The 23,932-nt window shown below is 37.3% G+C and overlaps 1 protein-coding gene across 1 annotated transcript in view; it reads left to right on the top strand.

Moving 5' to 3' along the window:
• ITPR2 (inositol 1,4,5-trisphosphate receptor type 2) overlaps positions 1-23,932 on the top strand; it is a 436,558-nt gene that overhangs the window by 353,946 nt on the left and 58,680 nt on the right. Inside the window, exons 49-52 of the mRNA XM_045828972.1 lie at positions 1,568-1,743; positions 8,556-8,720; positions 12,189-12,384; positions 16,583-16,675. Of these exons, the coding sequence (XP_045684928.1) occupies positions 1,568-1,743; positions 8,556-8,720; positions 12,189-12,384; positions 16,583-16,675 (630 nt within the window). The remainder of the gene's footprint in view (positions 1-1,567; positions 1,744-8,555; positions 8,721-12,188; positions 12,385-16,582; positions 16,676-23,932) is intronic.

The raw sequence follows: 23,932 nt of genomic DNA on the forward strand, positions 1-23,932 counted from the left end.
TCAATCCCCACTCAATGGTTTTTGCAGCCAGAAGTTATGGGGACCTTCCTTCCTGGCACTGGAACCCTGGGCTAGGGGGCCTGGTGTTTGTCTGAGACTCGTTGCTCCTGAGATATCTCTCCCAGATTTTTATCCACCACATGTGGGTGAGAGACCAGCCCTTTCCATGTCTTTGCCCCTTCTGCCAGTCTTGATGGATGTGGTTTCTTTAATTCCGTAGTTATCAGGCATCCATTCAACTCAATTTCTGATGGTTCTGAGTGATGATTGTTCTATATTTTAGTTGTAATTTTTATGTGATTGTGCAAAGGGGTGAGCCATGTCTGTCTATACTGCCATTTTGACTAAAGGCTTGCTTTATGGCTTGCTTTAACACATAACATGATAAAAACAAAGGTTGCAACAATAAACATGTGTAAACCAATGCTGTTTGCTACCTGGCATTTTGTTTTCTTTTGAATGTCTAATAGGATCTTTTCACCTACTTTTGATCTTTTAGTACCCACTGTGAACTCAAAGGCTTACACAGAATTCATTGCAGGAGTCCAGATAATCCCACCATTTTGATGACAACACAAAAACCCTGTGTACCACAGGCCTTGTGGTGTTTTGCATGCAGAAGTTAATTTTAATAACAACAAAAAGAAATAATTAGTAAAAAATCTCCACTTTGTTGTCGCCCCTCTGACTTCACCAGCCTCCCACACATGGTTGAGGTTTCAGCTCTGGTCTAATCAGCCTGGGAATGTTGCCCTGTGATTTGCTTCGGCAAATCCAGCAGCACATGATGCACGGAGGGGGGTTCCGTAAATCCACGTAGGTGTAAACATCAATGAATTGTGCTTCTTTTTAAAGAAATATATTTTCAAACCCCTTTTTGGACAATTTTGAATGAAATTTTGTTTTTGATAGAATTTACTTTTAAAATATTTGAAACTTTTGTTTCTGATGGTTTAAGTAGCTCAATATTTTTAAGAACCCAAGTTGGCCTTCAAGCACACACTTCCATATGTGTTCTTTAGATTCATGTACCTATGTACACCCACATGTGTTTTAACTGTTAAAACTTGTGACTATTAAGGACTGGATATTCTTCATTGTGAATTCTTTAGAGGAATCTATAATGTAGACCTTTGATAATAACAGAACAAGCAAAGGATAAGTGTAATGGAAAAATACCAGACTTCACATGATGTAGCTATACACTTAATGGTTATTAATCATAACTTGTGAATGATAGCTCCCAAGTGGGATACCTCTATCAAAGGCATTTAGCATATGTAATTCCTGTAGGAGACAAAGACGAAGAATTCTCAGGCTTAATGAAAGGAGCACAACTAGTGAATATGTAAGCAGCCTGAAATTAATCGCAAACTTTCTGGAAAGAAATGTAATGAGTAATGTGTTCACAGACATTTCCTCTAAATACACAGTGTGTACAGTAGGGTGTTTTGAAATTTAGTGTTCCATGGCTTGACTTGCTATATGTGTTATATAAAAGTGACAAGTATTTTAACATTTTCTACCTTTGTTCTTAGGAAAAATAAACTTCTTCCACATTTTACAGGTATACTTTCTCCATTGTTCTCAGTCCTTCTTTGGATTGCAGTTGCAATCTGCACATCGATGCTGTTTTTCTTTTCCAAGCCCGTGGGTATTCGGCCATTCCTTGTGTCAGTGATGCTCAGGTCAATATACACAATAGGGCTTGGGCCGACATTGATACTTCTCGGTGCAGCTAATGTAAGTACTTCACTTTGTACTGTTGTAGATTAATTAGGAGTGTACTATATGTAAGAATTTAACCATGTGCTTTAATTCATGTATACACAGTAAATTGTAGTTGATTGTGAATCTGAATTAACCTGGGTTTAATTTGTACATTCTTAATTTGGAGTGAAAGAAAAAAATGACAAGTAAAATTTGGTATACTTACAAAGGTCGCATTTGGGGCGTGATCCAGTTCTGCCACAAATTTAATCCAATCCAGTTTTAATGCCTTCTGCATTCTGTACCAGCAGCTATTGACAAAAATGACTTTGAGCCACTGTTAACATCCTGAAGTGACTTCTCAATCATATAAGAAAGATTAAATTATATTCAGTAGAATTATAGAACTGAGTATCTTTGATAAAATGACCAAGGAAAAAGAGTTGTTGTATGAGAAGCTATGAAATTGGGCTCTTTTTATTTGAACAAAACCTGTACACTTGTGAAAGGCATAGATGAGATTGATATTTTTTTCACTAAATTTTAAAGTATTAGAACAAAGGAGACCATTTCAAAACTTAAATTAGGTAAGTTTAGAATAAGTAAGCCAAAATACTATTCCAAATAATGGCAGTTGTACCCAAGAGAACATTTTAAAAGACTAGGCAACTTTCTACTCGGGAGCTACAAAGGGATATTGAGAAAAAGTAAATCAGCAGGTTGATGAAAGAACAAATGGACAGGTAAACAGATAACTATATATTGCTAATATGTGTGATGAAATACTTTTTATACCTTTTACTGGATTTCTAGCATAATGTCACACATTCTGATATCTGTATATAGGCCTTATCTCCCCAACTACGTTATACAATTTTTATGGATAATGATTAATTATTCAATGTCAGGAACATCATTGGTATTCAACAAATATTTCTTAAATAAATTGGCTAATGAATGAGGGAATGAATGAGGGAAAGATTGTTTTTGTATTATGCATTCACAGTGCCTTGCACATTAAATACATGGCAAATATTTATGGCAAATGTATAAATTGAATAGTCAGTCAGAGTTTTGAGAATTATCGGGCTGAGTTAGCATGGCCAGTTCTATGTTTCTGACCCTTATATTATAATTTTTCAAAAATCGGATATGAAATATATGACAGCTCCTCATTAGCTGGAACACTTAGTCAATCAAATTACCTAGAACCCTTTAATCATTGTCAATAAAAGAAAGTGCAGTATACACACAAAGAGATCTTTCAGCACAGAATTTTGTAAAGCACCAAACGTATTATTCTGTCAAGTCTCTTGAGGACAGAGGTTGTCACATCGATAGACAGAATCCTGCCCTTCCCACTCCCTCCCATTTCCATTTGTTTCATCTTAGCACAATACCTGGCACTTAAACATTCAACAGTTGTTTACATGAACTGAACTTATACTTTCAGTGCTTTGGAAATAAGGTGCTTTTGCAATATTGCCAATCAGGCTAATTAAGGAATCTTCATGGATTTATCTGAATTTTTATGAACCTATTAGTGTGTTCAGCTTGTTATTTTTTCCTTAAAAATACATTAAATATTGAACCAAATTATATGAAGAAACAAACAGTAACTGGTCCTGATAAGACATTGATACAAGTAAAAAAAAATCCAAGTTTTATAAAGTAAAAGAATAGCTAAATAGAGTTGGGCCAAAACCAACAAACATTTCTGAGGCCTCAATGTAATAGGCACCGAAAATGCCAAGAGGTAGAGGATGGGGTTCTCGCCATCCAGAAGCTTCCAGAATAGTATGTAAAGAGAGAAAGAATAACAAATTTAATGTCTACTGGGGAAACCAAAAACATTTGAAATACTTTACTTTTTCCCCTCAGGGGATAGGATAAAAACATAACTTCTGAGTGGAATTGACTAGCCATATTAGGGACAAGTTTTATACTCTAGTTTCTTTTTTTTTTTAAGATTTTATTTATTTAATTTTTTAGAGAGGGAAGGGAGGGAGGGAGAGAGAGAGAGACAGACAGACAGACATCAATGTGCGGTTGCTGGGGGCCATGGCCCGCAACCCAGGCATGTGCCCTGACTGGGAATCGAACCTGCGACACTTTAGTTCGCAGCCGGATCTCAATCCACTGAGCTACGCCAGCCAGGGCTATACTCTAGTTTGTTGTTGAGAAGGAGTATGCATGGAGACATATGTTTCTGATTAACTGCATGAATCTGTGGGCATTCTGATAGGCGTCACAACATAAAACGTCCACGTACACAGCCTCTTTCTAACTGAAGGAAATAATCAATTTAGACTGGGGACAAATTAAACAAAATAATTATAATTTTCATATTATAGATATTTATTTTGTTTATAGTTTTGATATTCTACTGGTTAATAAAAATGTTTTTGCAAATAATTATTCACCTTAATTTTTAACATAACAAACTTATTACAAGACTATCTATAGTTGACCATTTCCCAGGAAGCAGGGAAAAAGAATAAATGCAAACACAATCACGTTTTATACCTTAGGTTTTATATATTTATTAACTTAATTTACACTTAAAAGTTTACACTGTATAAACAGGTGAAATTCAAGTGCTGAAATGACTGGTGTCACAAACAAGATAAACAAAAGGAAGTGTCTCATTGACAGTGAAGCCTAGCTGGGGGGCAGGATTCTCCCACAAGGGAAACCCACAAGCCTCTGAATTTCACTCTTCCCATCAGTGAAATGAAGACATTAAAACCAATGTCATCCTGATAAATCCAATCAAAAAAATTTTTAATAAAAAAAGCCTATTTTATCCTCACTGTGTTGTCGAAGTCAGTTGAGAAGATCAGCACGAAGATGACAACAGTGACAGTGACAGCCATATCACGGCAGTAAAGTCTACTGCTCACCAGGTGCCTAATATGTGAAGCACTATTTAATTGTAAAACGTTGCCACCACGATCCTGAAAACGTTTGCATTTGGGTTCATGGAGAGTTGTTCTGGACTCGGTGTCTCTCATAGCGTTGAGCAAATGCAGAAAGTTCCTTTTTTATTTTGGAAAAGGAATCAACTAGGAGGGGAGAACCTCAGTCTGTGCTCTAAGTATTATCAGTTTTTATTTTTACTTGTTTCTAAACATTGAAGTTCTATTTAAATTGCAACTAGTTTCTTTATCTTGTCACAGGAGTCATCTCAGTATTTGAGATGTTTCCAAAGATTCAAATGTTTTTCTCTGATATAAGGAATATCTTATAACCCAGTACAGTTTTCTTCCCACTCTCTGTGTTACATTTTCAGTTATTGGTAATGGAAATTAACATATTTTTGGGCAAATGTAAACATATATTTTATAAATATGTAATCATTTAATTTTTTCACACCATTAAATTATTTATAAATCTCATTTTGATAGATATGTTCAATCACATGGATTTTACATGTGTTTAACTATTCCATTAATTTGTATTGCTTCTGTTTTTAGATATATATTTTTTTCCATAACCATTTATCCCCCCCATGCCTTCTTCTACCTCTACTCACCCCCTGCAATCACCACACTCTTGTCTGTGTCCATGAGTTCTTTCTTTTTATTTTTCCTTTTTTGCTCAATCTTCCACTCCCACCCTGAGCTGTCAGCTTGCTCTCTATCTATGAATCTGTCTCTCTTTTGCTTGTTAGTTCAGTTTGTTCATTAGATTTCACATATGAGTGAAATAATATGGTATTTGTATTTCTCTGACTGGCTTATTTCATTTAGCATAATGTTCTCCAGGTCCATCCATGCTATCACGAAGAGTAAAATTTTCTTCTTTCTACAACCACGTAGTATTCCATTGTGTAAATGTACCATAGCTGTTTTATCCACTCATCTACTGATAGACACCTGGACTGCTTCCAAATCTTGGCTATTGTAAATAACACTGCAATGAACTTAGGGGTACATGTTAGTAATAAATAATAATACAGTAAATACCTGTGAAAGATTTTTTTAATATCTTCTAAACACTTGTTATCTATAGTGTTTTTTCCTTTCTAGGAGTGCCTGGAAATGTGTAATTTATTTAATGGCATTTATAAATCAGCTTCCATTATCTGTAATGTGAGCATGTTTCTTTAATCCTGGACTTGGTCTCACAATTTTGCAGAGAGGTAAAGCAAATGAAGTTTAGCAGATAGCTGTCTATTAATATGCCCCAGTGTTCAAATTTAACACTATCATGCCCTCAGTTTCTTACCCGTAGCTTGTTTCCTGGGAGGGCTCATGAAACTGCTAATCTGAAAGGTTGAGGCCTACCAGGTGTTTATCCAACATATACAAACTCAATTATACATTCTGAATCAAAACTTCCATATCCTCTTCTCTTTCTGTCTCTAATGCATGTGCGTGACTCAAACACTATTTCTCCTATAGTATGGTCACTGAAGGTTCCTAACTGCTTCCAGCATCAGTTGCAGAAACAGAAAACTGCTCCATTGCTGGGAGAAAGCTAGCACATGTCAAACTTAGTAAGTGACACTACAGATTACACCACCCTTGTTTCCTGTACTGTTTTGTTGGAAATTTTAAAAATTTCCAAGATAATTTCGACTACGTGAAAATTTTGCCTTAGGATTTGGCCATACACCTAAGAGTTCAACTTCTTTCCTGCCCAATCATTTATTCTTGCATTTATTTCTCCTCGGGGTGAGCACCTCAAAACAAAAGGACAGCAATTTCTGTGTTTCTGATCTCAACGGAAACAGTGGGCACCACTGCTGGCTTCAACTCCACTTCAGTTCAAGGCTTATTCAAGAGAATAGACATATCCATCAACATCTGGCCCTAGGTCGAGAATAAAAAAAAATCAATCTGAAAACATAAGGCAAATCTTTATTTTTTATGCAAAATTAGCAGAGACCCTTTTAGGCAGAAATGTGTCCTCACTTTTGTGTTATTTGAGAACTGAAATGTATTGCTCTCTCAAGTATTCGAATTCAGTGCATTATTTTTCCTGCATGTAAAGGGCTTCACATAAATAGTTTTCCTGCATACTTTTTTATGATTCAGTTTAGGAAAGTAGAGACTGGGAAACAAATATAAATAGTTTGTTTTAATCATTCCAATTTTTAATTTTATATTTTATAGAACTTCTTATTTCTACTTTGTATTGAAGAACTAAAGTGGGTTAATCAAGGTAGTTTAATTTAAGACAATATTCACTCAAAACAATTAACAAAGAGTAAAATACTGAATATTATTACTTAACCCAGACATTCTTCTTTTCACCATTTTCATAATGTTTCGATATACTACACTTATATCAGCACCTTTTATATAGTTTCTGAGGTTTTAAAATAATGACTTCTTATATCAAACTTGCTCTTGACTGGTGAAGACATTTATTCCACTGTAGCTATACTCAATAATGAACTATAGAGATGTGATAATGGATCCCTACGTAGTTTAGAAAGACTTTCTGTTTCACATTATTCACATTATTAACAAGATAATGAGAGAATTGATAACACTGATTATTGAGAGGAGAGTTAATTAGCAGGGAGGAAATTTAGAAAAGGTTTGAAGTTTTTAGTTGCTATGTCATTAATTTGGCTTGGCTATCTTCTCAACATGTCTCATTTTATTTGTATTGACTTAGATTTCACGAAGTTGAAGGAAAGGGTTTTTCCAATGTCACATACTTGCTTTTGCCTCAAAGTGTTTGCTCCTTATGTTATTTACTGGTAGTCATTCCATAAGGCAATTTCTTTTTTATATATTGAAAAAATCAACAATGTTGTAACGAGCAACCTTTTTTCCCCAAAGTTAGGTTTGACCATGTAAAGCCTAATGTGGTGCCCTTAGATAACTTAAAATACTCAGGGAACAATTTGGGAGAAAAAACTGAAATTTCAAAATCTGTACTTCTTTGCTGATTACAGAGGACAACTGGCTCCTCAGTGTATAAATGACGCAGTGATTCCGGAACCACTTACAGCGTGCTGAGTTATGATGAGTGTGTTCTTTGGAAATCATTGAACAGATCAGTGTCATTGCCAAAGACCCTCAGTCTAAATTTCTGCATTCTAAAATTATGCCACAAGTGGCAATATTAAATATGGTTTTATATAAATACTGCATATGATATCAGTCATCATAAACACTCCAAAATGTTTATGAATTTATGACACATAAAGCTTAGAAAATATATGCACACATTTTACTTATTTTGATGTAGGTATATAGGTATATTTATAATTTTTATGTATTTAAAGTAAATTGAATGTAAAAATAATTGTAATGGCTATTGGTTTGAAATAATACTGAGTAAAGAAAGGGTAAAAAAATCAATGACAGATCTCTGAATATTTTCTGAAGATATTTTTCTGTTATATTTCTAGTATGATGAAAATACCACACAGGTTACTTTCATTATGGAAAATGCAATCAGTGCTATTTAAAGAGTCATTGTATTAAGTGCTCCATTTGCTTGATGAATTGTTTAATCCTTTGAATGGCTCTGCGAGCTGGGAATTCCTTTATTCCGCTTTTCAGAAGAAACAATCCAGGCCTACATTTGTATGACTCCAGTAGTGGCAGCAGTGGTGGGAGCGCCAGGATTTTAATTCGGGTCCGTGTCACCTGCATAACTGGGGCCCTCATTCATCCTCCTCTCTTTTCCTGGACTGCAAAGGATACAGATTCTGCCTGTGTTATGTATACATGCAGATTCGTAAGCAGTCCTGAAAATTACAAAAGAAAAAATAGTGAATGAAAACCAGACCTGTGAATAATAGCTTTTGTCAATGCCTGTTATTTATGTGAGTTTTGGAATAAGTAAGACAGTAAAATCTAATTGTTTCCTCCCTTCAGCTTTGTAATAAAATCGTATTTCTGGTGAGTTTTGTCGGGAACCGTGGCACATTCACCCGAGGATACCGCGCGGTCATCCTGGATATGGCCTTTCTCTACCACGTGGCGTATGTCCTGGTTTGCATGCTGGGCCTCTTTGTGCATGAATTCTTCTACAGCTTCCTGGTGAGTACATCTCTGTGTGGACAATCACTGCTGGGAAAAAATACACAATGCTTCTTCTTATGCCTCTTCCTTTGATTTTTTAAAAGCACAGCCTGACATTTAGGACAAATTATGGTATTTTTAGAATTTCCTAGGCAAAGCGTGAATTGTTATTATTTTTAGTCTTTTTCTCTGCGAAACTACATAGGTGGTGGAATTCTTTATTTCCTCTCTGAGAAGGAACCAACGACCCCACCTCGTGCCCCAGGTTTCATAGCACAGGCTGCTTTTGGTTTCAGCCACATCATGCTTGTCTCTACGTTAGAGATTCTCCAACAGAGTGTGGGAGACAAAAAAGGGAATATATCTTCTTGGCACTGGAATCATGTCATTTTATTTACAGTCCCAAATATTATGTGTATCTTTAGAATGGCATGTAAGTAAGATGAGGGGGGAAACTGACAACCGAGCAAAAAGACAATGAGTTGTTTTAAGTAAAATCTTACAGTTTCGGATTTAATGTCATCACTGTTGTTAAGCTTATCTGCATATATATTTAATTCATCAAATGGATTTTCAGGTTTCTTCTACAGATTTTGGTGTGTGTGCTGTTTTTGTTTGTTTGTTTTTGCTGGCTATCCGATTGTTTTTGCTGGCTTCATACATGTTTTATGCCCATAAACCAGGAGAAGAATCAATGTAAGCATAAGATGTTTTGAAACTTAAAGCACTACCAGGTTAGCACCATGCATAGGAGCGATTTATTTCTCTGTCCTGCCCAGAGTGGACATGCAGGAGAGAGCACCATGCAGTAGAACAGTTCCTGAAGGCACACTGAAGATCTAAAAACGCCATGCTGACCCAGTTTGCTTGCCTCCTGCTTCTCTGTTACGTTATCTAGTACACCCATGTATGGAGACTGAAAAAAAAAGCTAATTTTTCATTGACTCCTAAACACTTGAAAGAGCCATAGTGAAGAGTGGGTTTGGTCCATATATTTAGATTTAAAATGATCTTCTAAGCAGTTGACTAGATTATTCACCAATCAAAAGGAAAAAAAAATTCTGTTTCAGGGATCCAAATGAATTCCCTCTCTGTTCTGGAAAATTTGATTTTTAAAAATCTTCCTGTGACATACCAGAGTTGGGAAAAAAAAAGTAGATTTACAGTTTGTATGGGAAATAATGCAATACATGATAAATAATAATACAAGAATAAACTCTATATTTCACACACTCAAAACTGTAAACCTACTTTGGCTCCACCCTGTATAAAAAACTATTATACCCAGCACTTTAACCTGACTGTGATATGTGCTTCAACCCTCTTGTCTATGAAATGGATAGGGAGCACCTGGGTTTTAATTCAGGTCCACGTCTGGGACCTGAATAACTGGGATTCTTTTCAGCCTTCTCTCTTTTCCTGGAACTGCAAAGGATACAAATTCTGTCTGTGTTATGTTTACATTCAGGCAGAATGCAGATAAGGATAGTATGGGAGACTTATTATCAAAATCTATTAAAAAGACAATGTGAAATGATGTATGTATGATGTATGTGAAAAGGACTGTAAATAAAAGGGAAGGTATTTGATGAAATAAATGTGGAATTGAATGATTATATGAGTTATTAGTAAAGTTACTTTAATTTATGTTACTTTATTTTTTAGTTTTATTTTCATCTCATCTTTTATCTTTTAAATTGCACAATAGGGATGCTAATTTGTTTTCATTGGGTTGGTTATGGAAAGGAGATAATTCACTTGATATTTTGAGTACTAGAAGGAAATTGCAATGGACATAATAACAAGATGGAATTTAAACATATTTTTAAAAATATATTTATATTAAAAAATTATATGAATATGCATTCCTGGATTTGTCCACAAGTGTGAATCCTTTATTCAAAATATTAAAATCCACACTAGATTTTTCTTTTAGAAATAGAGAAAAAGAACCATTAACCTCACCAATGTTAACACCTTCTGCATTTTCAAGATTCTGATCCATGAGGGTAGATTGGGGCTTGGGAATAGGCAATTTTTGCAAGTATCGCATGAGCTTCTGAAAGCTATAAACTTCCAGAAACTCTCCAGAAGTGACCTACAGCCCATTGTCAGACATTTTCTTTAAGCCTCTAGTGAGTTAAAGTTAAGAAAAATCTCCTATGTCAACTAAATGCTTAAATAAGTCAATGCACTGATAAGTTGGAAGTTGAATTTGCATTAGTTAATTTGTCTGTACTAAAGAATGTTGACTTTATTGCTAGAGTTTGCTGCTCCCTCCAGAAGATAGATAGCAAAATAGTTCAACATACATATTTTTTTTTATTTTACGGTCATGAATGACAGTTCCTAAGTTGGGCAAACAATCTAGTAACTTTATAACAATTGTTTGTAAGGCTACAATTAGGTCAGAAAGTAACTGTATAACCCTCAGTACTCAGAAAAACAGAGTCCATGGCCCTGGGGTTTCTGAGAGGATGTGTGACACTCACACCTGATTGTTCCAACCAGTTCAGACATTCTAGTCACTACTCACAGATGGCAGAAGACAAACCCTGGTTATTTCAATTTTAGAAATACTCCTCATTTCCAAACAGGTATTTATGCCTTTTTAAATGAATGTTAAATTATTGCTTTTAATCAGCTTTTGATAATAAAATATATACTTGCTAATGTACAATTTCTGCTTTTTATAGAGCAAAAAATTAAATCATTTTTAATGTTGACCACAGAGAGCAAACACATATCTAGGCTTGACTAGTACAGAGATTTTTCTACAACTAAGCACATAATGGAGAATAACCCATTAAAGGTAGTGAATTAGCAAAATTGTGTATTATGTTTTTGTTCATACTACTGTTTCCAAAAGTATATACTCAAGTAATATGTTTTGCCCTCATTATACCCCTTTACTAAGGAAAGATGCTTTCATTTCTCAAATATTTTAAAATTTCATGTCTTTTCTATTGCAGCAGTTTCATCAAACTGTTCTCATAAATTTGCCTGTAAACACTTGATTAAACAATACATTTAAAGAGCTTGTCAATTATTCATCACTTAGTGAATCTAATTCAGCATTCTCCCTTTAGCCATTTTACATATTCCAGAAGCAATATCAGTAAGACTAAAAATAAGGAATAAGTAGCTAAGTTGGTTAAGTATAACATTATAACTTTTCTAAATTCAAATTTGAAGCTATGCTATTTTCATGCCTCACACAATTGCAATTATGTTGGTTAGAAAACCAATAGATGCATGTTATATGTGGTGTTAGAGTTCTCCTTATTGAAAAACAGTTTATTAATACTGTTAGCAATGGACAGCAATATGTATTTTGGTTCATTTTTAAGGTGTCATTTAGGTTGTTATTTTTTCACAGATAAACTAAAATGACTTGCATTTGTATTTGTAATGACCTTTATATTTATTTATCTTCTGCTCCTTTTGTGTATGTGTGTGTGTGGTGTCTTTTTTTTTTTTTTGTAGCTTTTTGATTTGGTGTACAGAGAAGAGACACTGCTCAATGTCATAAAAAGTGTCACACGGAATGGCCGCTCCATTATTCTAACTGCAGTCCTAGCTCTCATCCTTGTCTACCTGTTTTCCATTATTGGGTTCCTTTTTCTGAAGGATGACTTCACTATGGAAGTGGACAGGCTGAAAAACAGAACTCCCATTACAGGTACTGCTATTACCACTAAATGAGCTTTCTCTGATGGCAGGTATGATGTGTAGGTAGCTTGCTAGGAGGATTACAGATAAACAATAATAGAGGATATGTTTTCTTTCATTCCTTTGAAAACATGTCCTGTTCACTAAGAGCTCCCAACTGTAAAATACTTTTAGGCTGTATATTAGCTCACAGTGTGTATAGGAATACCCTTATCCAAGCAACATTATCTAAGCTCAGTCTCAGTGAGAAAGTTTCAATGATGACTGTATTCCAGAAGACAGTCAACAACTTCAGTGTAGGATAATAGCTTTGGGATGCTTTCTTCATATTTTCCCCTCTCTCCCAAGAACATATGGTATCATTTACAACCATTACTCTATACGTATTTGCTCACAGTACATCATATTATACTTAAATAATTGAAAACAATAAATGTTTTGACCTGAAACCATCATATAGTAAGAAATAAGTACATAGAAATACTCAAAATATTGTCATTAAGGAGCTCAATCCATCAGTACATGGCCATCAGAATTTCTGTACATTTATTTTTGTTGGCTGACTGGTTAGACATTATCTGTTTATACTCACTGTGATTCTGGTCATATGAGGGCTTATTCTTTCCATCCGATTTTGAATGTTTACTTATGCTTTCTAAAGGTTTCTTTTTACCACTTTCCCACCTTTTGTTGATTTGCTGAAATTTCTTTATGATTCTTTTTCCTCTGCTCCTACTTTGCTGAATAGCGATCATAGTTCTGCAGCTTACTGTTAATTTCTGTGGGTGACCTTGTGCTGATGGGTTGTAGGGAATGGAAACTGCAAGATGACTTACTCTCTTAAGCCATTGAGTTTAAAGGTACACGTTAATTAGCGGTACCTTATAAACCATATTCTTTCTTGTCTTTAACAAACAGTTCTTAATTATTAAACTAATGATACTTGGTAGCATCTTTCTTAGACTATGGGATAAATAAATGACATTTAGATCTTTTATTAAGTCTAACTGGTCAAGGCACAGAATATAAGGATCATATACTTAGATCGAAAGTTATTAAACTTGAGACTGAATATCATACCTAAGTATTATTCTCTGCTCTCAGGAACATGAAATATTTTGTGTTAATGTGTTTCTTGTTCTTTTTTTTAGATAAAAATTTTTAAAGATTTTATTTATTTATTTTTAGAGAGGGAAGGGAGGGAGAGAGAGAAACATCAATGTGCAGTTGCTGGGGGCCATGGCCTGCAACCCAGGCATGTGCCCTGACTGGGAATCGAACCTGCAATGCTTTGGTTCGCAATCCAAGCTCAATCCACTGAGCTACGCCAGCCAGGGGTACATTTCTTGTTCTTTAAATGTTCTTTTTTCCCCAGAGTTTTACAGGTATAAATAATTGGAAGAAAAGCTCACATACATAAATACCTCCAAGCTCCCTTTTACTAAACTATCTGTGAATCATAAACTATATGCTCTCAAAATTCTTCAAGTTTTAATTGTTTATGAGGTAGGATCACATTGAGTTACTCAGTGTAGGGTGAGTCTGAAGCCAAAGCATCATAATTCTTGAACTCAGATGTGTCCAGTGGTTATTGTTTTCTGAATCCAGTAGTAAATATTTTTAGTTGTATTATTTATAAAGGAAGTCAGTGTTATTATATTATGAATGTAAATATCTTTTTTAGAAATATAAAAATAGCTTCCTTTTTTGCTTACAAAATAGGCAAAACTAGATGTAAAATGTCAAGCTCTTTACTAAATGTATTCATATTTATAAGAGAAAGCATTAAATTCTGTGAATCTAGCATTTGAGAAGGCTAACAAAGCTGAACTCTTGATTCCTCCTCATACATTGAGAGTTTTTGTTTCGTAGACTGAGAGTGAGTGTGATACTGTGCCCTGGAAAAAACACCCTATTTCATGATATCTTTAATTTACTTCAGTGCCATGTATTAGTGTCTGTTGAGACAAGGCATAAAGTTCATACTTTCAAGTATTAAACACTCTTTACTGCTAACATTGAGTGAAATTACTGAGGGTGACACACCTATGTAGCAAGTAAAATTTGAGGTGCAATAAGTAGGCAGTTCTTCAGTGAATGTATTCATAGTCAGAAAGCCGGGAACTGAGAGAGAGGGGAGGTTGAGAGCTCTAGAGCTGGACAGCAAGAGGATCACAGGTGCAGATGAGAGTGGAGGGCGGAGAATTTGCAGTGGGCTCTGGAAATTTAGGAGAAGGCACACCCTTCTGTAGTCAATCGGAGGCCCCTCCTCCTTCGTCCATCAGGAAGCAGATTCTACTGGTTCCAGAGGTAGGGTGTAGAGGTAGACGAAGGAGGAGGGGCCTCCGATTGACTACAGAAAAGCCTGAGCAGTTGGAAGGAAGGTTCTGCTGACAAGCGGAGGTGACAGTCTCTCTCACACAGGCCCCTTCTTCCCCATTCTCACGGCTGTCCTCCTGTGTCTCACCCTCATTTCCTCTGGCCTGGAGCACTGCAGGACCCTCCTGTGTGGCTTCCCTGCCCGTTGGCCTCCCTTCTGCCTGCCCCAGCTCTTCATTCTGCCACAGCTCTGGCTCCGTTGTCGCTCATTCGTTCCAACGCCTCTCTGAGGCTGGTGCTGGCTGTAGGATGCTTGGTTTAAAATCATTAGCTTAGGAGCCCAGGTCACTCTGCCGTCCTGTCTGTGCCTTTGCTGGTCTCTGTGCCTTTTGGCACATGAACTGTACCCGGCACTGCCCCTTTTCCCTACCTCATCTCCCCGTGTGTCAGTCCCCTGTCTCCTTTAGATTAGTCCTTCTCCAAAAAGCTTTCTTCTTTTTTTTCTTTCTAGAATTTAGAGCTCCCTCTCCTAACACACGACATTACGTTATCTGTACTTCACTTCCTCCAGTCTATAAAATTATGTCTGTACCGCTCTGTGCTCCCGAATTGATTGTTGGTTCTGCAAGGCCTTGACGCCAGGCCCTCAGAGCCTAGCACAGGGTCAGCAAACATTTAGGAAGCAAGGGAATGGCTACCAGAGCACACTCAGACACCCCACCTCTCTCCCTCTCTGACAACTGAAACCCACTCTACCCTTTCCCCCAGTCTTGCCCAGGTCAGGGGTAGGGGCAGGTGGAGGTCAAAGGTGCGGCCTCCCTCCCTCCAGTGGACTCCAGTTCTGGCAGGCAACCCACGGCCCAGGCCACCTCCCCTCCACCTGTCCTAATGCCAGCTCCCACTCACCACGTCCACCCTGAAGTCATCCAAGCACCAGGGTGACCTTGCTGTGGTGTTGCTTGGAAACACACTTGAACATTTCTTCAGCTCTTTGTATGTGAAAATGAACTGGCTCCATGTGAAAAAAATAGGTTTGAGAGGAAGGAACCTCTTCACTTTGTATTAGTTACTAACAACAAACAATATTTTTATAAAAATTGTTTCACATAGATAGGAAGGTTACTCTTTTCTGTTCCCTTCTGGGCCAAGGAAATAACTGGTGAGCCAGCAGGCAGATGGATCCTTGGGGACAGAGGAAGAGAAGAAAGAACCTGAACAGGGATTTGGCAGAAGATTCCTGCTTCCCTGAGGCATTTAACACCCTGTTCCCTGTAAGAACACCCCCGCCTGCAGCCCTGCCCCCGCCACAGGGACCCACCCGTGGCCAAGAGCTCAGGGAGCACCGACTGCACTGGCAGAAATGGGCTTCTGGCATTCCAAGTCTGAACCCTAAACACCTTTGGCCACAGAATCATTGTTATGCATGGTGGTTAAGGTCTACATTATTATTAATACTTTTTCAGCCACTTTAAAAAGGTATAAAAGGCCCTGGCCAGGTAGCTCAGTTGGTTAGAGGGTTGTCCCGATCCACCAAGGTTGCGGGTCCCACCCCACTCAGGGCACAGACAGTAAATACCCATGAATGTACGAATAAGTGAAACAACAAATTCATGTTTTGCTCTCCCTCTCCCCTCCACTTCCTCTTTCTCTAGCATCAATAAATTTAGAAAAGCCTAGTTTTAAGTTATAAAAGCAGATTGGCCCATGAACCTATTCTCTATTTATAAAATTTCTTCAATGGCAGAATTCTTCAGCCTTTCAAACTAAGAGTTTAGGAACACAGCTAAGCTGGGGTAGTATTGCCTTTTATTTACATGCCTTTGTAACTGTGTGTTCATTCCTTGTCATTTGCATATTTGTCTCTCTACCATATTCTACTTTGTTCTCAGGAAGTAACGACGTTCCTACCATGAGTTTAACTTCAATGATGGGAACATGTAACAAGGAAAACTGCTCAACCACGATACCAGCTTCAAATACAGGTCAGTAAAAAGGATTCCAGAACAGTATAAACTTGATACTTCCAGTTGTGTTTATGTGATAAATGTTATTGCTACTTACAGAGTTGTTCTAGGAATTTCATGGTGGTTTGAAATAGAAGAATGGAGGGTAACAGAACCAAGAAGCTTCAAACTAGACAAAGGGCTCCCAACTCTGCCATTTCGTACCTCCACCCTGTTCCCTATATTATTTCCATTCATGAGAATCTATCAAACTTACCTGTGGTACATGCTGTTAAAAATTCTATTTTTAATATTGCACAGCCATACCACACTGAGCAAGACCCTTTAATAAAGAACCTGGAAATGTGTGGGCTTAGAATGAAAACATCTTGGTTCTAATCCTGAGCTTGCCACTTTCTGGATATGTCTGTCTTAGATATGTTACACAGATTTCCTGGGCTTTGCTCAGATGGCTTGCCCAGAGAGGAAAGGAGAGAGCAAGAGACAGAATATGATGTGTTCCCTGCTTCCAAAGGAGCGAATGGAAACATGCATATAAAAATAATTTTTAAACTCCAGTTGTTCTCAATAGTTTGGAAACTATGGCATATGTGGAATTTAATGAGCTATAGAAGGAATTAGTGATCTGTTTCCAGAAGCAGCAACAATTTAGGGAGTATATGTCTTTAGTTAAATATATATATATATATGAGACATTATATATATATATAAAATATATATTATATATAATGTATATAATATATAATATATATCTATATATAAATATATTATATATATTAAAATTATATATATTTTAAAATATATATATAAAAATATATATTATATATAATATATATATAATGTCTCATATATATTTCTTATATCTCATATATAAAGAGATATTCTCTTTATACATATAATATATGTATAATGGATTTAGTCTGTGTTGTATTAGTCAAGGACAAAATTGGATTCAGGGACGATGAAGAAAGAAAGAGTAAAGCACAGTGTAAGGACGGATTTCCCCACTTCCGGCTGGGAGCACTTTGGCTGGGCATAAACGATATGCCTTCATTCCTGAGTTTCCTGTTTCCTTGAGATGTTTGACTGTTGCTTGAGGAAAAACAGAGTCCCTTCTACTGACTGAATGTTTCATGCCTCATAACCTAAAGGGAGAAATAAACACATGAATACATTTCATCCCAGTGTCCAAGCCACTATAGGCACCATGAGCAGTTGCCACTAAGAATGTCCTCCCCCGCTACCTCCTGGGTCCCCAGTCAGCGCTTCCAAACAAAGGGCCAGCTCATTCTCTGCTTTTGCAGCTTACTTGCTCTGCAGTGTCTACAGTCCTGTCACCTGCATCGTCCGGTTTCACTTCCCATTTCCTCAACTGTCCTCACATACTACAGAACTGACTCATGATGTCACACTCCAGGGTGAGAAGATGAGTGGCAATGCTTTACTCTGGACAGTGGAATTTGCAGTCACACCATACTCTTAACCCATATATGGCTGAGTCTTTGCTAAAATGCCGTTCTTCACTGGTTTAGCTGTCAAGCCATACATGCCTATCCTGTACTCATCCAATTGGGAGTTTGGAACTTCAAGTGTAAACCATTTGCTTATTTCTATTTATTTCTGCCAACCTGTAATCCAAGGGCCATTCCAGTTCACCCTGTGAATAGATTTGGAGGTTTTGAGCAGCTGATCTCCATGTTTCAGGTCCCTTCTAGTTCTAAGTTGTCCTGGTACCTTAATGGATTCTGTTTCTGTCGGGCAATGTATTTATTCTCTCTTGTGTCTTCCTCAAGTTTGATCAGCTCTAGAACAGGGACCAGCAAACTATGGCTTATGGGGAGATCTGACTTGTCACCTCAGGCTAAGAATGGTTGTAACATTTTTTGAAGTTTTTTCTTCCTTTTAAGAAGAATGTTCAGTGGAACCTATACGTAGCCCACAAAGACAATTCGTGCTAGAAATGTTGCATAGGATGGTGCTAACAACAGAGTTCTTTACCTCGCTGCTGGAAACATGCCTTCATATTGACGTGGTCATGTTTCTCGCAGTTCTTCACCACCTGAAAATAGGTCTTAAATAAACTATTATTATTTAGCCCACGGTTCTCCATTTTTAAAAAATTGGTATGCCCCTTTCAAAGCCTCCTTGCCAAAGCCCAGCCGTGCAGTGTCTGCCACAGCCCCAGTGTGAGGTTAGCCTCAATCCGTACTGGCTTCTCTGATCGTGACTCCGTCCACACTGCCACTCTAGTGATCTGCTCTGGCGTGTTATCTTGGGGATCAGCATGAAGCTCATTTGCTAGCAGCCTGCAGAATCTGTCACAGTCTCAAATTTAGGTCTGCAGATACTTCTCTGCTCTGATCATTATCCATTGTTTTTTAAAAAACTACAGAGAGCAACTATGAAAACTTGGATATAGTTTAAGTGGTTGGGTGAAGTGAAATAGCTACATAAAATTAAATAGCTCTTAGGGTCTTTGGGGCACCTGGAACTTCAGTTTATTGTCGCTGGTACTTATCTTCTTTTCTACTCAGCATTTTTCTCCTTAACAAAATGTGAAAAATGATGTGTTTAAAAAGTTACTTTCTTGTTAGCACAAATAGTTTAACAACATGGTTCTAACATATATAGTAAACTTATTCCTGCCTTGCTCTTCTGTATCTGAATGTTACTTTAAAATTCTTTCCTTTGCTTTAAAGAAGATATACTTTACCTGCGATTTGATTTTTAAGAACAGAACATTACTTTGCCAGTGAGCCAACAACAAAGCTAGTATCCCCCCCGGCCAGAAAGATGGCGGACCCAGGGAGCCCTGCACAGCAGGTGAGCTAGAGATGCCTTCCCACAGCCCCGGAGCCAGAAGCCCCTAAGGCACAGCGAGGTAACTGCCAGAGCCCAGTCTCCTAGCGCGAGATCTTCAGATCGTACATGCTGTAAACCTAGCCCGGGTCGTGGCTGCCCAGCTTTCTACAGTTCCCCAGGCGTTGTTGATGTTCAACCAGACATTCTGTTCTAATTGTTTCATAGGCTTACTAATGGGGACATTTTGGTCTTAATATTGAAAAAAATGAAGTAAATATTTCTGTAAAACAGAAAGTTAGTTGTCTACCCAGTACATCATTAGATGATGCTGATGATGATATTAGTAATTCAAAAAACCTTACGTGTTCTTTTATTCCTTCATCCACACACCAGTATTTGTTCAGACTGTACTGTGGACCAGCCACCACACCAGGTATTCAGGACACACTGTTGAGTAAACAAACATGGATCCTGGCCCTTTTGGAACTTATAAAATAGTGGCAGAAACATAAAAAGTTATGAAATACGGTGAGTCCCTCCAGCGGTTCTATGATAGGTAGTCATAAGAGAGCCGGGTGGCAGGAAGATCAAACAGAAAGGCTTTTCTGAGGAGGGATTATTTAAACTGAGGCATGAAGGACGAGAAGAAGTCATTCAGGCCAGGAGGAAGGAGAAGTGCAACCTGGGCATAGGGGAAAACAGTATGTGAAGACCCCGAGGATAGATGGGTGTGACTAATTATCTTCATATTAGAGGTAAAATACTGAAGGACCTTAAGTAAGGTCACATGGGTAGTAAATCAGTCTAGCTCCCTGATTTCAAAGACTGTACTCCAGCCTTCTGAGTGTTATTGCCTCCTAATTAAAGGATTAATCTCTATAAATTATTTCTTTCCTAACCCACATGTAGAGGTTGTTAAAATTCTGCCTATCGTATTTCCTTCCCCCCCAAATGCTTGGACAGATTTTCTTAATGCATATTGTGTCCTAAAGGCAATTTCTTAAATAGTCTCTGGTGTGTATTTATCAACTGGAGTTGGTATCCTTCTGCTACTGTCCCAGGGGTACTTGTCAATGTCTCAAGACTTGTTTGGTTTTCAGAACTCTGGGAGGAGTGCTACTTGCATCTCGTGAGTAGAGGCCAGGGACGCTGTTAGCTGTCCCACTGCACAAGATTGCCCCCACAACAAAGAATTTTCCAGTCCAGTGTCGTAGCTTTGAGGTTGGGAAATTCTATTACATGGTCTGTTTGGATATCAGTTTGTAACTCTGAATACAAATTCACAAAAGGCTTCCCATCAAAACCCCTACAACTGCTTACTTACCTAAAATATTACACAAAGAACATCTCTTTTCTCTATGGCCAAATGTGAACAGTCCTTCCAGCTGTATCATTCCAGGGGCAACTCTCCATTTTTTAAGGCTTTGAGTTTGGAATGGTGGGGAGAGGCAGGTATAATTTTTTGGGAAAAGCTCCCAGAGTTGGGAGGAATTTCAGCACTGGAGGTGTGACAGAGACATAGCAGGGAGCCAGAGATGGTGGCGATAGCTTTTCACAATCAGGGATCATTCCTAAATCAGTATTAAAAATTGCAGGAATGCTTGTATCTACTTTTTCTTCTGTGCCCTTTTTGCATTTGACATGGTAACTAATAAAATTCATCTGACTGAAAGTTCCATGGATTTAATCTCGTAGCCCTTTATGTTTTGGCCACATGTATTTAACTACAAAAGTAGAGTGGCAGCTAGAACCTGGTGTTTGCTGTGCAGCATGTTTCACTTAGATTTAAAAATAACTTTTCTATCTCTACAACCAGGATTGAATTTTAATTTGCAAACCCTAGTGTGCATTTGTGAGGGGCCTGGTTTGTTACCTGTGGGCAGCAGGACCACATTACAAAGGCCCAGAAATACACAGCAACATAATAACAAGCCTCGTGGTACTCGGGAGGCCGAGTGGCCAGTTCCCGAGGAAGCTCTGGTGGATGCTGGCAGGGTCATTGTCCCAGCAGCAGCACGGTAACTAGCAACCAACTGTGGCCGAAATAAAAAGGAATTTTTATTTCATTTGCGGCAGACCTCCCCGACTTCCTAGACAAAAATATTCACTTAAAAAATAAACCCAAAAACTGGTTTTCTAGAAAAGTAAGGCCTGTAGAGACAATTTACAAAATATAGTCATAATTATTTTCTGAGTAAAAAAAATCACTTGAATGTTTAGAAAAGGAAGGAAGTTCACAGATGTCTAACATGTATGAGTAATTCAAATTTAATATGTGTTTGTACTTTACTTTAACAAAAGACTGTTGAAAACCAGAAACTGATCAGCCTTAATGCCAGTCTATATGTTGGCTTCCTTCTGAGTGCCCAGCATTTTTAATTGTTTTTTTCCAAGGTAAAATTTCTTAAAATCAGCATTTCCATAATGATTATAATTAAAGTTCAAGACTAAGAAACAAAACACCCAATCAGAACAGAAAAAAAGAAAAAAGAATCCCAAAATGAGGATAGTGTAAGGAGCCTCTGGGACAACATCAAGCATATAAACATTCACATCATAGGGGTGCTGGAAGGAGAAAAGAGAGAGTAAGGAAATGAAAACCTATGCGAAAAACAATGAGGAAAAGTTCCCTAACCTGGTGAAAGAAATAGACAAGTCCAGGAAACGCAGAGAGGCCCAAACAGAAGGACACCAAAAAGGTCCACACCAAGAAACATCATCATTAAAATGCCAAAGGCTAAAAACAAAGAGAGAATCTTAAAAGCAGCAAGAGAAAATCAGTTACCTATAGGGGAACTCCCATAAGACTCTCAGCTGATTTCTCAACAGAAACTTTGCAGGCCAGAAGGACTTGGCAAGAAATATTTAAAGTGATGAAAAGCAAGGATGTACAACCAAGATTATCTTCCCAGCAAAGCTATCATTTAGAATTCAAGGAAAAAATTTCCCCTGAAAAATTTCAGACAAGGAAAAGCTAAAGGAGTTCATTACCACCAAACCAGTATTACATAAAATGTTAAAGGGTCTTCTTTAAGGGGAAAAAATTTTATATATATAACTATATATACCTATTATATATAATATATATACCTATTATATATCTATATATACTTATTATATATAATATATATATACACACATACACACACATATATATAATATATATATATAATAGTCTTGGCCAGTGTGGCTCAGTTGGTTGGGGTGTCACCCCATTCATAGAAGAGTTGCAGGTTTGATTCCCAGTTTAAGTACATGCCTGGGTTGCAGGTTTGATCCTCAGCTGGGGTGTGTGTAGGAGGCAATGGATTGATTTTTTCACATCAATTTCTGATGTGGTCTCTGTCTCTCTCTCTTTCTCCTCCATTCCTCTCTCTCTAAAAGCAATCCTTGGATGAGGATTTAAAAAAATATATATATATATACACACACACATACATATATATGTATATATATATGAATAGTAAAATGGCAATAAATACATATATATCAACAATTTAACCTAAAAAAAATAAAATAAACAAACAAGCAAAACAGTGGCAGACTCATGGATACAGAGAACATTTTGGTAGTTGTCAGATGGGAGTGGGGTTGGCGGGGGGCAGTGAGGTGGGTGAAGGGATTAGGAAGTATAAATTGGCCCTGTCCAGGTGGCTAAGTTAGGTGGAGCATTGTCCCTTACACCTAAGGTTACAGAATCGATCCTTTGTCAGAGCACATACCCAGGTTGCAGGTTTGATTCCTGGTCGAGGTGCATGCAGGAGGCAGCTTATTGATGTTTCTCTCTCACATCAATGGTTCTTTCACTCTCCCTTCCTCTCTCTAAATTCAATAAACATATTCTTGAGTAAGGATTTTAAAAAGGAAGTGCAAATTGGATTGGTAGTTGCAGAATGTTCCTGGGTGTGTGAAGTGCAGCATGGGTAATTTAGTGAATGATACTGTGGTAACTATGTGTGCTGTCCGCTGGGTGTTGGATTTATCAAGATGATTACTTGATAAGTTATAGGATGTCCAATCATGGGGTTGTACATTTGAAACATAATATTGTGTGTCAACTGATACTGAAAAATAACAACAAACAATTAAAATAAAAAAGAGCAAAATAAATGAACAAACAAAACAGAAACAGCCTCATAGATGCTGAGAACTGATGCTTGCCAGATGGAAGGGGTGTGGAGGTGGGTGAAAAAGGTGACGGGATTGAGAAGCGCAAATTGGTGGTCACATAGTCACCAAACAGTCACAGGGATGCCAAGTACACAGAGGGAATATAGTCCAAAAAAAGCAAATTAACAAACTGAAAATTATAAATATATCTCAATGGCAATCTATTGCTTTCTAATAAACCATCAAAAATGAATAATTTAATCATTAAAGCAGAAAAAATAACATTATTAAATACTCTTATTCAAGCATGTCCAGTATTTTAAGAAACAAAAAAAACTTTGTAGTAAAACAGAGTTTCTCAAC

The sequence above is a fragment of the Phyllostomus hastatus genome, unplaced genomic scaffold (assembly GCF_019186645.2).
Source record: "Phyllostomus hastatus isolate PE091 unplaced genomic scaffold, TTU_PhHast_1.1 phas_scaffold_93, whole genome shotgun sequence".
In the NCBI taxonomy this organism is placed as follows: domain Eukaryota; kingdom Metazoa; phylum Chordata; class Mammalia; order Chiroptera; family Phyllostomidae; genus Phyllostomus; species Phyllostomus hastatus.